The 14,812-nt window shown below is 46.0% G+C and overlaps 1 protein-coding gene across 4 annotated transcripts; it reads right to left on the bottom strand.

Moving 5' to 3' along the window:
• Positions 1 to 1,023: 1,023 nt before the first annotated feature.
• On the bottom strand, positions 1,024 to 13,751 carry nox5 (NADPH oxidase, EF-hand calcium binding domain 5). 4 transcript variants are annotated; one of them, XM_084365374.1, is made up of 18 exons: positions 13,620 to 13,751; positions 13,098 to 13,210; positions 12,208 to 12,390; positions 11,172 to 11,322; positions 10,284 to 10,494; positions 8,613 to 8,850; positions 8,273 to 8,426; positions 6,809 to 6,981; positions 5,238 to 5,420; positions 4,962 to 5,094; positions 4,636 to 4,778; positions 4,332 to 4,532; positions 4,200 to 4,244; positions 3,369 to 3,493; positions 2,941 to 3,025; positions 2,729 to 2,828; positions 2,485 to 2,651; positions 1,024 to 1,506 (listed from the first exon to the last, which is right to left on the bottom strand). In XM_084365374.1, the coding sequence occupies exons 3-18, from the start codon at positions 12,388 to 12,390 to the stop codon at positions 1,375 to 1,377; spliced, it is 2,424 nt and encodes an 807-aa protein (XP_084221500.1). In that variant the 5' UTR covers positions 13,098 to 13,210; positions 13,620 to 13,751; the 3' UTR covers positions 1,024 to 1,374. The 4 variants fall into 4 exon arrangements, with proteins under 4 accessions (XP_084221500.1, XP_084221501.1, XP_084221499.1 ...); XM_084365375.1 differs by having other exon boundaries at positions 12,208 to 12,344; XM_084365373.1 differs by having other exon boundaries at positions 12,208 to 13,210.
• Between the last annotated feature and the right edge of the window lie 1,061 nt (positions 13,752 to 14,812).

Genomic DNA, 14,812 nt, shown 5'->3' with positions numbered 1-14,812 from the left:
ACCTATATAATATACATTTTATTTTATTTTTCTTTGTAAAAAGGCATGAGACACGTCATGACATGCTAAGCCAGCGCTGCCTCTGATTGGCTCGCCCTGGCAGCAGAGTGGGCGGGTCTTTGTGCCGAGGAAGGCAGTGCTCATACGGCACCAGCACGTCACGGACCCTCCCACTACCCGGCCCAGCCATGGTCATATGTGAGCATGTACATGTTGGATAGATGCTTCTCAGTGTTGGTAAAGATGTTTTAGAGCCAAACGGAGCCGGCTGTCTGATAAAAACTTTGAGAGACGGCTCATGTGTCGTGTCAACAAGCGATTCTGCCCTGGCATCTGGTTCTGGTGCCGAAGTGTCAGCGCCTCTGAAGCTCCTGTGATGTTCACCAACATGTCAGCTTTTGTTCTTTAAAAGTAAAACTTGAGTTGAGAGGCACATTTCTGCTGGCATGTGAAGTTTCTGTAGGCTATTATATTTGTTTCATATTCACCATATGTTGATTTATCTAACGCTGAGTTAAATGAGTGTAATGAGTATAAGTAGTTGCTAAAGCTACTTTTTTTTAGCAGTAGTTTGTTCAAACTACTGCCAGGCTGAACTACATGTAGTTTTACAAGCTACTCTTGCAAAGTAGCTTCCCCAACACTGCCGACAGTTCACAAACAGCTGCTGCTGACATCAGCAGGTTAACAGAGAGCACGTCATTTACATCACAGCTGAGTAGGCGGTCCTTCAGTGTGGTCCAGGACACATGAGGTCCAGAACACCTCTGGATGTGGTCTGAGTGATCAGATCTCAGTGTGTCTCATTCACACCTGTACTGAGAGCTGTCCACCTGTGATCACATCGCTCAGGACAGATGTTGACTCCAGGTGTGAACAGGGCCTGTGACTGCTGTCGTACACGTCGGCGCCAGATGTTTCATGAAAGTTCAACATCACCAGAAAGTGATGGATGTTAAAAATCAATCAGACCAGAGGATTTTATCATTTAATGAGATTTTTAATAAAGTGATTAATTCTCTATACATAAATGAGTCATCAGCACACCTACACAGGTACGTTATAATATATATATATTATATATAAATGATGCGTCAGCAGCAAAATCACACCAGTGCATATACGACTGAACAGCTAACACTCAACAAACAGGCAGGAAACAACAGACGGTTGTTATGGAGAGAAAAAAGCACAAGGTACAGAGCAAAGACACGCACACACACGCACGCACACACGCACGCACACACACACACACACACACACACACACACACACACACACACACACACGCACACACGCACACACACACACACACACACACACACACACACAGTGGCACAGCAGGAGTTGTGTGTTGAGCAGCAGGTGACCTCCTCAGAAGTTCTCCTTGTAGAAGTTGAAGCCGAAGTGTTCACACTGAGCTTTGATGACTTTAGCCAGAGCCGGAGAGCCGCAGTAAAACACGTGCACTTTCCCTTTTTTCTCCTCGGACACCTTCTGAAACACCTGACACACACACAACACCACCAACAGGTGTGACTGAGGAGTCTGCACAGATCATTACAGCACTGGAAACCAAAGAGGACATCTACCTTAAACGAGCAGAAACACTGCCAGTGATGATGTTCATAACCAGGAAGACGTCCAACTTATTAAACAAGAAAATAATAAGAAAATATAAAACGGCCCTCATCAAACGAGGGACAGGTAACATCACGTCGGTATGAAACAGTCAAACACTGCGTCTGTAAATACGACCTGCTCAGATTCTGCTGTGTCCTTCAAACAACAAACAGGACAGAAGATGAAATGATCTGATCTGTGTTAATCTGTCCTCACACTGAACCTCATGTCCTGAAACCTCAGTGAAACCAGGTCAGCGCAGGTCCGTCATGAATATCAACACTTCACCATAAAGATGTGAAAAGGAAATTAATATAATGTTCAGTCTCATCAGTGAGTCTGTGAGTCACCTGCCCAGGTGACAGAACTACATTCATTCTGTCAACACCTGGTTCAACACAGTGAAACTACAGCGGATATTAATGATTGAAAATAAAAACTGATTTATTGTTTTAATTCAACGACTGTAAACATTCAGCAACAAATATCTAAATGATCTCATGTTGTAAATGATCCTCAGGGTCTCTGACATGATGCGCTGCACATCAGAAAGTTTATATGATTTTTTTTGTAGAAAATCTGCGACGTGAACTGAGAAAAGTTCTGAGTTCTGGGTGAGTTTGTGGGGAACGACCGCTCTGAGAAGCTGTGATGGACACGTGTCGGTATTTTCTGATATTTTAACCTAAACGATACGATGACTCACATTCACGTTTATCATTTCTACCCCGCAATCAAAACAATGAAAACAAGAGATGTAGTCGGACGTCATGAAGTGACGTGAGATCATCAGCCGTCACTGCTGACGTCACTCAGACGTGACGTCAGCAGTGACGGCTCCGGCTGACTGTGTGTCCTCACCTTCCCCCACTCGGGTCGTCCAGGCTGGGTTCTGGTCCTCAGTCCAGTGATGGAGTCTCTCTTCTCTTTCTTGGCCAGAAGGTCCAGCGCCATCTGCAGGCCGATGGCCTTCATGTCATTCTTACTGAGAGCAGACGTCATGTACATGTGCATCTCCAGGAAGCGACCTGACAGACAGCAGAGTTTCATCAGAGCTTTGATTCTCTTTCTCTACGTATCGCTCTACTTATTCACTCTGTCCCACCTTCTGGCTCCTCGTCAGCCTGGTCCATCTCCAGTTTGGTCAGTAAGCTGACAAACCATTCGAATGACTTCTGGTCTCTGTTGATCCAGATGAAGTCGACCTGCAGGGTCCAAAACAGACGCACGTCCACATCTGTTCCCATCAAACACGCTCTCTGAATCATTTCATGAGACCTGATGTGTGACAGCGGACCCTCGCTGGGGTTTTCTTACTTTGCGTAGCTTCATGTCGCTGTCTTTGATGTTTTCACACCAGGAGTAGTTACAGTTGGGACAGTTCTGCTTCCTCCTGCGATATCTGCAACAAACAACATCACTTAGTTTCCCACAGCTTGTTCTCAGGCAGAGACAGAAGCTGTGCAGTGAGTGTGTGTGACGGTTTAACAGACAATCAGCAGCTAAACAACACGTCATTATCTCCTAAAGGAACAGTTCACTGAATACTGAAAATCCAGGTGAAGTCTCGTAGTCCACAGAACATTTCTGGAGCTTCACAGTAAAACAGAGTTGCAGCGTTCTGCTGAACACCTGAAGCAGCTGGAGATGATTTAAACATCAGATGTCTCCATGCAGCTCGTCTGCTGTGATCTCAGAGATCACAACCTGATGTGACACAGAGGAGTCAGAATCGGACATCTCACCGGTACATGATGCTCTGCAGGATGGAGGCGAACGGTGTGATGCCGATACCGGCCCCGATCAGGACCGCGTGCTCTGAGGCAAAGATCTGTCTCGTAGGAGTCCCATACGGTCCGTCCACATAACACTGACACACAACACAGAATACTGCGTCTGAACACTTTCACACAACATTATCAGGTATCACATTTACAGCAGTGAAGGAGTTTTTATATTATAGACTTTATAGACTTTGATATCAACATCTGTCCTGAGCGATGTGATCACAGGTGGACAGCTCTCAGTACAGGTGTGAATGAGACACACTGAGATCTGATCACTCAGACCACATCCAGAAGTGTTCTGGACCTCATGTGTCCTGGACCACACTGAAGGACCGCCTACTCAACTGTGATGTAAATGACGTGCTCTCTGTTAACCTGCTGATGTCAGCAGCAGCTGTTTGTGAACTGTCTGTTTCAACTGATCCAACCATTGAACCAGTAACCACAGTAGCACCAGACTCCCTTAACAAATGTAGTGATTTTAAGAGTTGTTTCATGAGGAGAAACTTTATAAACTTTGTGGAACGCTGTCTCCGACTAATTCTTCTTATCTGGCCCTTCTAGTAAATTCAGCAGATGTTGAAGTTCTGTCTTTGTGTCGGGTCCGGCTGGTCACTCAGACGCAGGTCAATGCAGCTGTGAACTGAACACTGATTGGATGACTCAGGACGGAGGTGACAGCAGGTGTGATCAGCCTCTAAGCGTTTAAAATCCTTTTGATGTTTTAAATGTATATGTCGGTTATCGTGTGTTCTTCATGTGCTGATGCTGAACGGTGTGTTTGCTCACCTTAATGTTGCAGAACCTGTGATTCTCACCAAACTTGGCAGAAACCTGCAGTTTCACGAGGAGAGAAAGTTAATCTTCTCAAAAACTTTAAAACTATTTGTAAAATAACCGCGGCTGATATTTGTGAACGACCTCTCTGAGTGGAGGAGCCTCTCCTCTCTCTGCCGGCCCCAGCTCGTCTGGAAGAGGCTCCTCCGGCACCTCAGATCCAGACATCGGGTCCGGGACCACGTCGGCCCGGGGGCCGCTCTGACGGTACATCATCAGCTCGATGGCGTCGTCCTCATTAGAAGCAACCGCTCCATTACAGTTTGTAGAGCTGAACAAGTCCTCCTGTGAGGAGATCACAGGTAAGACACAGGTGTGTGTGTGTGTGTGTGTGTGTGTGTGTGTGTGTGTGTGTGTGTATGTGTGTGTGTGTGCGTGCGTGTTGAACCTGGGCCTTCAGCAGCTGTCTGTGGTTCCTCAGGCTGGTGGCCAGTCTCTTGGGACTGACTGTCTGGCTCTCAGGTTGTCTGAAGTACTCGTACAGACGGTTGGTCCACTGACCCATCGAGCGGATGTGGAGCCACAGAGAATCTGCAGGTCAGAGGTCACCACAGTAAAGTACTGGTACCAGCCTTAAAGGAACAGTTTTACTCAAACATGTAAACTCAGTCATCATCTCCTCCCCCCATGCTGATGGAAAGTCAGGCGAAGTTCAGTTTTCTGGAGCTTCACATCACGACAGCAACAGAACTTGAGGGAACAGGTGAGGTGTACCTGACTGCTCTGGAGCGCTGCTGATGGTGAACGGATGCCACTCGTACTTTGCGATCACTGGGATGTTGATGTAGATGTAATCTCCAGGTTTGAAATGGAAGAACTGAGGCCGTCTGATAACCAGGTGAGTCACCTGAACACAGGCAGAACACAGCCCAAATAAAAACTGAGACGATATCAGACACATGAAGGTCTGAGACCGAGTTTAAGTAACACTGCACCTAACTTCAATCATCCTCGGTTACTGGATCACTAATTAAATCAACTTCTGGTCACCTTGGACGGCAGCAGGTTGACCTCCACGATGTAAAGACCTCCCATACGAGAAACAGCGATTCCTACAATCTTCTCCAGCAGGAAGAGCAAACCAGGAACCACAAACCACTTCCAGAAGTTTGCACAGTGAACCATGAGCAGAGACCACACCCACACGTAGGACAGGTGAGACCAGTAAAACACCTGCAGGACGAACAGGCAGCTGTTAGAACGACTGAGACGGAAACATTCAAGTGTTCAGTCAAAGAAAAGATGAAGATGTGATGATGTTTGATGTGACAGTGCTGCAGTAACTGACTGAGACACAAGAGGGAGCCGATCACACGCAACACACACTGTGAGAGGACGCTGCAGGAAAAACAAGCTTATAATGGGATGTCACCACCTGCTGGGTACGGCAACACGACTTGGACAAACAGAACTGCAGTCAAGCTGGTTCATGATTACAGACAGACAGATAAAAAGTTAATATAAAGATAATCAATTAATTCAATACCGGACCTGAACGCCTCCTCCATACACCGAACCTGAACACCTTCTCCATATAATGGACCTGAACTCCTCATCCATACACCGGACCTGAACACCTCCTCCATACACCGGACCTGAACACCTCATCCGTACACCGGACCTGAACACCTCCTCCGTACACCGAACCTGAACACCTCATCCATACACCGGACCTGAACGCTTCCTCCATACACCGGACCTGAACGCCTCCTCCATACACCGAACCTGAACACCTTCTCCATATAATGGACCTGAACACCTCATCCATACACCGGACCTGAACACCTCCTCCGTACACCGGACCTGAACATCTCCTCCGTACACCGGACCTGAACACCTCATCCGTACACCGGACCTGAACACCTCCTCCATATAATGGACCTGAACACCTCCTCCGTACACCGGACCTGAACACCTTCTCCATATAATGGACCTGAACACCTCCTCCATACACCGGACCTGAACACCTCCTCCATACACCGAACCTGAACACCTCCTCCATATAATGGACCTGAACACCTCCTCTGTACACCGGACCTGAACGCCTCCTCCATACACCGGACCTGAACGCCTCCTCCATATAACGGACCTGAACGCCTCCCTCCATACACCGGACCTGAACGCCTCCTCCATACACCGGACCTGAACACCTCCTCCATATAATGGACCTGAACACCTCCTCCGTACACCGGACCTGAACACCTCCTCCATATAATGGACCTGAACGCCTCCCTCCATACACCGGACCTGAACGCCTCCTCCATACACCGGACCTGAACACCTTCTCCATATAATGGACCTGAACACCTCCTCCATACACCGGACCTGAACGCCTCCTCCATACACCAGACCTGAACGCCTCCTCCATATAACGGACCTGAACGCCTCCTCCATATAACGGACCTGAACGCCTCCTCCATATAACGGACCTGAACGCCTCCTCCATATAACGGACCTGAACGCCTCCTCCATATAACGGACCTGAACACCTCCTCCATATAACGGACCTGAACACCACCTCCACCCGCGACAAACACACGGTCGGCGTCATTGACTCTTACTTCAAAATGTCCGCTGCGTCGTACGAAGGTGCTGGAGCAGAGCACCATGAGGCAGATGACCACCTGCAGGACGACCCCGGTCACCGACGCCGTCCCCTTCACCCAGCCGATCCCCGGCCTGGTGGTCAGCAGGTACTCCCACACACTGAACTCACTGCGCTCTGACAGCTGCACTGAAACACACACACACAGGGAACACCCAAGTTACTTCACCTATGTGTGTTGTTTTCATCAAATCATATATCAGAAATAAATAAATGAGGTCATATAATATAAACAAAAACTGACAAGCTGTGACGTCACAGACGGATGTGTCATCGGGTTTAAGGTGAAATATAAAGATTTAAAAATTAACTCAAATTAAAAACAGGATGTGAAAAAAAAAAAGCAATTTTGACAGAATTAAGATTTTTTCAGTGTTGCTGAGATATCTACTGAAGTTAGCATGCTAACCGGTTAGCCCTGACACGTCCAGTCCAAAGGTCCTGTGCTAGCGGTGTAACAACACTCCCCTGTGGCTCTGAGCTCCCAGTCTGGATCGCTAGATGCACAGCTAACTGAGCTTATTAGCTAACAGCAGCTACAGTTAGCAGTTATTCTGGTGATATGCTGCCCCCTTTTTGTTTGTACTGCAACTTTAACAACACAATGTGACAAAATTAGGAAGCAAAAATAAAAAGTAAAATAAACAAGTTCTAAAAATGAATCAATTTAATCTTTTATCTCTTAAAGGATAACTACTGTTTTTTACAACCTGGACCTTATTTCTAGCATATAATACGATCATTTACTCACCCTGATAACTTTGATGTCATTTGGAGTCATTCGGACGAAATTAGATATTATAAATATAAATATTCAGCCATGTGGCAAAAAACTAGCAGTAGCAGCTACAGGTAAACAAGCCGGCTGTAGCGGGTGCGCGAGACATCTTCCAGGTCAGAGGTAGTAGGGCAACCTACAGACCCCGGATGTTGATAACAGACGAGCCCGGACTCAGAGGGGAATAGCACGAGCGTATACTGACAAAATATTGGTGAAATGAACTAGTTTCGTGGCAGATAATGCTCATAGAGGCTGCGCTTCGGTGCCCGGATCACTCGCATTATATGGATATATCGGCACTACACTGGATCTAATTCCGTCCGAACGACGCCAAATGACACCAAAGTTATCTGGGTGAGTAAATGATCGTATTTTATGCTAGAAATAAGGTCCAGGTTGTAAAAAACGTTAGTTATCCTTTAAATACTTAATTGAAGGAACATGTTGCCCTGTGGCTGCAGGTCTCCACATAGAAAACTACGTTTAACTCATCAGGAGTTTGTTCTAGCTGCAGTCTGTCCACTGAACAGAGTTTTATCACGTTTGTTTGAAATAAGAGGAAACGAAGCTCCGGTCCGTCTCTCATCACATGACATGAACCCCGAGCAGCGACTCTTCTCATCAACGCTGAGTTTGTACCGAAGTTGAGGACGTGAGCGGTGGTGTGCACCAGCGTGTAGCAGAGGATGGCGTAGCCTACGATCTGATGCAGCAGGATGTTCTGGTCCAGAGGTAAGACCCTCACAACCCAGGTCGCCCTCAGCCAGGTGAGAAAGCGCCGCAGCATCAGCACCTGCACACACACACACACACACACACACACACACACACACACACAGCCAGATATATATTACAGTTATCATTTTCATTCTCTATTTAAGAAATAATGAAATGCACTGTTAAAAAACACTGTGCTTCAGAAATATGATTATGTCATGACAGCACCCGTCCCGTCTCCCGTGTGCCGGCCGGGTCGTACCATGACGAAGGTGCAGTTGAAGTTGAGACACTGTCCGCAGCCCTTGGCCACCATGTACCAGGCCCCCCCCTGACTGTGCTGCAGCATGGCCCCCACAAACAGCAGCAGGCTGAGGCAGGCGTACAGACACAGGAAGAGCAGCTTCCGGCTGTTGTTGTGCCAGTAAGCTCGAGTCAGGTAACGAGGAGCGTGATGCTTCTTCTGGTCCAGATCAGGAGGCTTCAACCAGTTAGCAGCACTGAGGAGGAGAGGATGGGCGAGAGAGGCAGAGCAACAACAAGAGAGAGAAAGAGAGAGAGAGAGAGGGAGAGAGAGAGAGAGAGAGAGGGAGGAGTCAAACCAAACAAAAACATCTTTTCATTAATTAACTCAACAACTCACTAAATTGAGTCTTTTTTTAATGGAGTCTGGTGACGGTCTCCACAGCCCCTGGGATTTATATTTACAACAGTGGTGTTAGCGCCCATTAGCTCAGTTGGTAGAGCGGACGTCCCATGTACAGAGGCTCTGTCCTCGCACAGTGGCCCGGGGTTCCAGTCCGACCCGGGGTTCCAGTCCGACCCGGACACAAAGGCAAAAAAAAAGAAAAAAGAAACTGTGGGCAGCACCAAATTGCACAAAATGTCAATTTCTACATAAATTTGCTTTAGTATATTGCATTTAATACTGAATTTACAAGAAGCTCAAATGATTTAGAATTTGTCATAGCTGTTTCACAAAGTTTGTTCAGTTTCTCCATGAAACAACTCTTAAAATCACTACATTTGTTGAGGGAGTCTGGTGATGTTGTGGTGACTGGTTCAATGGTTGGATCAGTTCAAACAGACAGTGTTCACAAACAGCTGCTGCTGACAGTCTTCTTCTCCTTCTTCTTCTTCTTCTTCTTCTTCTTCTTCTTCTTCGTTTTCTTCTTCATCTTCTTCTTCTTCTTCTTCTTCTTCTTCGTTTTCTTCTTCATCTTCTTCTTCTTCTTCGTCTTCTTCTTCTTCTTCTTCATTTTCTTCTTCTTCTTCTTCTTCTTCTTCGTCTTCTTCTTCTTCTTCTTCTTCTTCGTTTTCTTCTTCTTCTTCTTCTTCTTCGTCTTCTTCTTCTTCTTCTTCGTTTTCTTCTTCTTCTTCTTCGTTTTCTTCTTCATCTTCTTCTTCTTCTTCTTCTTCTTCTTCGTTTTCTTCTTCATCTTCTTCTTCTTCTTCGTCTTCTTCTTCTTCTTCTTCATTTTCTTCTTCTTCTTCTTCTTCTTCTTCGTCTTCTTCTTCTTCTTCTTCTTCTTCGTTTTCTTCTTCTTCTTCTTCTTCTTCGTCTTCTTCTTCTTCTTCTTCGTTTTCTTCTTCTTCTTCTTCGTTTTCTTCTTCATCTTCTTCTTCTTCATCTTCTTCTTCTTCTTCTTCTTCGTCTTCTTCTTCTTCTTCTTCGTTTTCTTCTTCATCTTCTTCTTCTTCTTCTTCTTCTTCGTCTTCGTTTTCTTCTTCATCTTCTTCTTCTTCTCAGGTGTGAGTTATTTTTCTCCTTCTGTTCCACACTTTAGAGAAACGTTCATTAAAGCACCAATAAAAATTTGAATCTGCAGATCTATAAAATTCCAAATATAACAATCATTTCTTCTTCTTCTTCTTCATGTTCTGTCGACTGGACGCAGCAGTGTGAAAGCTGACTTCATTAACGGTTTCTGACCTGATGGTGAGGTTCTCCATGACCTCGGGGAAGTTCTCCAGCTCGGCTTTAAGCTCCTCGAAGGTGATGGCGCCGCTGTTGTCTTTATCGGCCGACTCGAACAACGCCAGAGTCAAATCATCCAGCTTCTCCTCCGGCAGAGAGATGGCGCTCTCACGCAGACACGACTTCAAAACTGTTCGCAGCTCGTCCGGATCGATGGAACCGCTGCCTGCAAGCAAACAGCACCAGACTGTGAACATGTGGAGGAAAAACTCTGAACGAGTAGAACAACTTTATTCATTCATAGTCATTAGAACATCAGAACACAACGTGCTGTATGTTTCACACTGACAGGATGATGCTTGAATGTTTGAGGTTCACGCTGGAGAAGAACGTCTGACACCAGACGTCCGTTAATATGGTTCATATTTTTGTGAGCGAGTCCCCTGCTGACCTGCACTCACATTGCTCCGGTCCCAGCCGGGCCTGGGCACAGGAACCTGTGGTCCATATGTCATCACATGGTGGTGCGGTCGCAGCACAGCGGAGAACACAGAACAGGACCTGACTGACCTGCTGTGGTCACACGCGGCCTCTCACAGTCCTGGATTCCTTGATTATGCAAGGCGGGATAAGATTATACATCACGTCCACGTTGCGTGCTCGTGCTCGTGCTCGTGCACGAGCAACCGTACCGCGCCGAAGCCATAGCACACCTCTTCCAGACGCGTAAACATTTAGTACCAACTAATGAAGAACTGGTCTGTGAGCTGCAGCCTGTTTTAATTAGTGATGATGAAAGTGATTACGACTCATCTTCCACATGACATTAGCTCAAAATCCTGTGTGTGTGTGTGTGTGTGTGTGTGTGTGTGTGTGTGTGTGTGTGTGTGTGTGATCACTGACCGTCCACATCGTACACCTGGAAGAGGAACTGGAGCTTGTCCGTCTCGCTGCCGTGGATCAACATGTCCAGAGCTTTGAGCAGCTCGTCCAGACTGATGGAGCTGCTGCCGTCCGAGTCGAACAGAGCAAAGAAACGCTCGGCGAAGAACGACTGCAGACAACACGACGAACATCATCATCATCATCATCATCACAGTCATCTGATCATCATCATCATCATCATCATCACAGTCATCTGATCATCATCATCATCATCATCATCATCATCATCACAGATTCATCTGATCATCATCATCATCATCACCAGAGTCATCTGATCATCATCATCATCATCATCATCACAGAGTCATCTGATCATCATCACCATCATCATCATCATCATCATCATCATCATCACCACAGAGTCATCTGATCATCATCATCATCATCATCATCATCATCATCATCACAGAGTCATCTGATCATCATCATCATCATCATCATCACAGAGTCATCTGATCATCATCATCATCATCATCATCATCATCATCACAGAGTCATCTGATCATTATTTTCAGGATTCATTGAATAAAAGTCTATGAACTATAAAAACATCTGATCTTCAGCTCATGGTGTTTGTGCTGTTGGAGCCTTTCAGAGGATTTTAATTAATCGATCATCAAAGTATTTAACTGACTCATCAACTAATGGTTGCAGCTCGACATCATAACACATCAGATGTATCTGGCGACCCTGTGGAGGGGCCCGGCCCGGTGGGGAACCACCGGACTGAACCGTGTCTCCACCTGCAGCAGCTCCAACCGTAACACGCTGCTCTGACACTGATGCATCAGTAACAATATATAGAATTAGAGATTTTACTGCACAACTTGTACTTCTACTGCATGAATACTGCTCTACTTTACTATATGAAGCTTACTGTACTTGTGTACTTTTACTCCAGTAGGATATTTCATGCAGGTCATTTACTCTACTTTTAATAGTACTCTGATTTCAGTAAAGTAACTGATTACTTGCTCCGGCCCGTCTTTCTCACCTCTTTGACCTTGAGAGCAGTTTTAAACTCGTCGAGGTCGATCTCTTTGTCGTCTCCGGCGATGCTCTCAAACTGTTTGGTCATCCACTCCAGCCAGCGAGCGTCCTCGTCCAGACTCATGGTGACCCGCTCTGAGGCTGGCCGACACGGACCAGAATTAAAGGACAGACAGGACACATGCATCTGTCAGTTTGTGACGTGGGTCAGAACAGAACAGTCAGGCTGAACTCAGTATCGTAGCTCACAGTAATAATGTGAACATGTAAATGTTTGGCAGGTTTAATGTTTAAACAGAACTGAGCCCTGAGGAGAACCACAGCTGGAGTTATAACCCTTTTCAACCGAGGCGGTTCAGGTGCCGGTTCAGAGCCAGTGCCTACTCTGGAACCAGTTCTTTGCTCTCAGTCAGGTTCCAGAGTGGCTCCAACAGTTTGCTGTAAGAACCACTTACAGACCAACTAAAATGCTTATGACCGCCATTTCTAACAACCAGAGCTACTGTAGCGAGTTCTGACTCTGTTTTCACCGATGGAAGCAGCAGGTCCGAGGACCGGTCGAGTCTGGATGTGTTCATGCAGAGTCAGCAGTAACACTCGTAAAGACTGGATCATATTGGTTCTGAGTGCCACAGTTGTTCAGACGTATACAGTGAATGACATTGCTGAATGATGTGACTCTACGGCGGCTCTCATGCCCGTGGAAAAAGCAAACCGGTCCTTAAAGGGTTCACAGGTTGAACCAACTTTAAACCAGAACCAGCACCAGCCCAGAACCAGCACCTGGTTCACTTGGGTTGAACTGGGGTATTTGTGAAGCTGCTCATCCCTCATCAGTTAACTCAAACAGTTCTGTGTCTGAGCTGCTCAGCAGCAACATTTCATCTCATTTACCACAAAAATCTCACGATGTCTCGGTAACGACCCGGCTGTCTGTGAGGCCCGGCTCAGCTCCAGTGGCCAACCTTCACCAACAGCTGAAGTCCTGTGGACGTCCTGCTGTATTCCTACAGAGAGACCATTGATAGACGTTTACATGTTACCGTGGAGACGTCAACCACAGAGACAGAAATGTTCCCATAAAAGCTGAAGCAAACAGAACCTCCCGCTTTGTTCTGAAGTTCTGCAAATATTATTATATTATACAAAAACTGTGACTTAAGAAAGGAACAGCTCACACCATCAGAGCTGCAACAACTAAAATCATCATTACTCATTAATCTGCTCATTATTTTGGTCCATTAACAAAATCCTAAAGCACAATGTGACCTCATCACGTCTTAAAGATATTCAGTTGAACAAGTATTAATGATCAGTTGCAGATTAATTAATTGGCTGTGTCATAACTGGACGACCTGCTCCATTATCAGTAGCTGAAGACAGAAGCTGATGACACCTGAGACGTTAAAGTTTTACCTGCAGCAGTGAGACCGGCGCCGTCCTCAGCTCCGACTGCTTCAATCCTCAGTGTGATGTTTCTGTGAGCCGCTCGCTGCTTTTCTTCTCCTCCTGTTCTTCAGGCGCTGTCAGCTGGAGCTGACAGGCCGCCGCCCAGCGAGCTGCTGCGGAGGGGAGAGACGACGTGAGGAAGAAGAAACTCAACGAGCAGAGAAACAAAAACAGATCAGCTGATAATGAGAGCGAAACAAGACCTCCACCATTTCTACATCAGCTGACAAAGATCAGTTATTATTAACTCTACTGTTGGTTCATTTTCCACATCATCCTCTCCATCGATCAGCTGATCACTCGTCCAACAGATGAGAAAATATTGTGGGAAAAAAATAGCAGAACAATTTGTGTCAGTCTGCAGTGAGTCTTCAGACGTCGTTACTGTCAGAGAAAAAACACACAATGATCACATCTGAATCACTTCCACTTAAAAAATGATGAATAATCAATGATGAAAATGAGAGTTTGTATTATTTTTTAAACAATTCATCAAAAATAATGACAAAAACAATGAATGAGTTCTATAAGACACACTGATGATGACACAAACACACAAACACAACATATAAACAATACAAATAAACAAACTTGGCTTTAAAGGAACAGTTCATATAAACAGTCACTCAGTCATCATCTCCTCCTGATGATATAAAGTCAGGCTCAGCCATCGTCTCCTCCTAATAATATAAAGTCAGGCTCAGTCATCGTCTCCTCCTGATGATATAAAGTCAGGCTCAGCCATCGTCTCCTCCTGATGATATAAAGTCAGGCTCAGTCATCGTCTCCTCCTGATGATATAAAGTCAGGCTCAGCCATCGTCTCCTCCTGATGATATAAAGTCAGGCTCAGTCATCGTCTCCTCCTGATGATATAAAGTCAGGCTCAGCCATCGTCTCCTCCTGACGATATAAAGTCAGGTGAAGTCTCGTAGTCCACAGAACATTTCTGGAGCTTCACAGTAAAACAGAGTTGCAGCGTTCTGCTGAACACCTGAAGCAGCTGGAGATGATTCAAACATCAGATGTCTCCATGCAGCTCGTCTGCTGTGATCACAGAGATCACAACCTGATCTGAGATGTTGGATTACAGCAGATCTGGTGTTTCTTTGGTTGTCCCGTTGTTGTAAATGGTCCTCAGGGTCTGTGACCCGGTGAGGC

Source organism: Pagrus pagrus (genome assembly GCF_965226575.1).
Source record: "Pagrus pagrus genome assembly, chromosome: 10".
In the NCBI taxonomy this organism is placed as follows: domain Eukaryota; kingdom Metazoa; phylum Chordata; class Actinopteri; order Spariformes; family Sparidae; genus Pagrus; species Pagrus pagrus.
This window is presented reverse-complemented; position numbering and strand designations above follow the sequence as displayed.

Coding starts and splice junctions, on each gene's coding strand:
- nox5 (XM_084365373.1), bottom strand. CDS start 12,390: ATGCATGTGTCCTGTCTGTCCTTTAATTCTGGTCCGTGTCGGCCAGCC. Junction 5,421..6,808: donor GACGCAGCGGACATTTTGAA/GTAAGAGTCAAT, acceptor TTCGTCCTGCAG/GTGTTTTACTGGTCTCACCT. Junction 4,245..4,331: donor AGGCTCCTCCACTCAGAGAG/GTCGTTCACAAA, acceptor GTGAAACTGCAG/GTTTCTGCCAAGTTTGGTGA.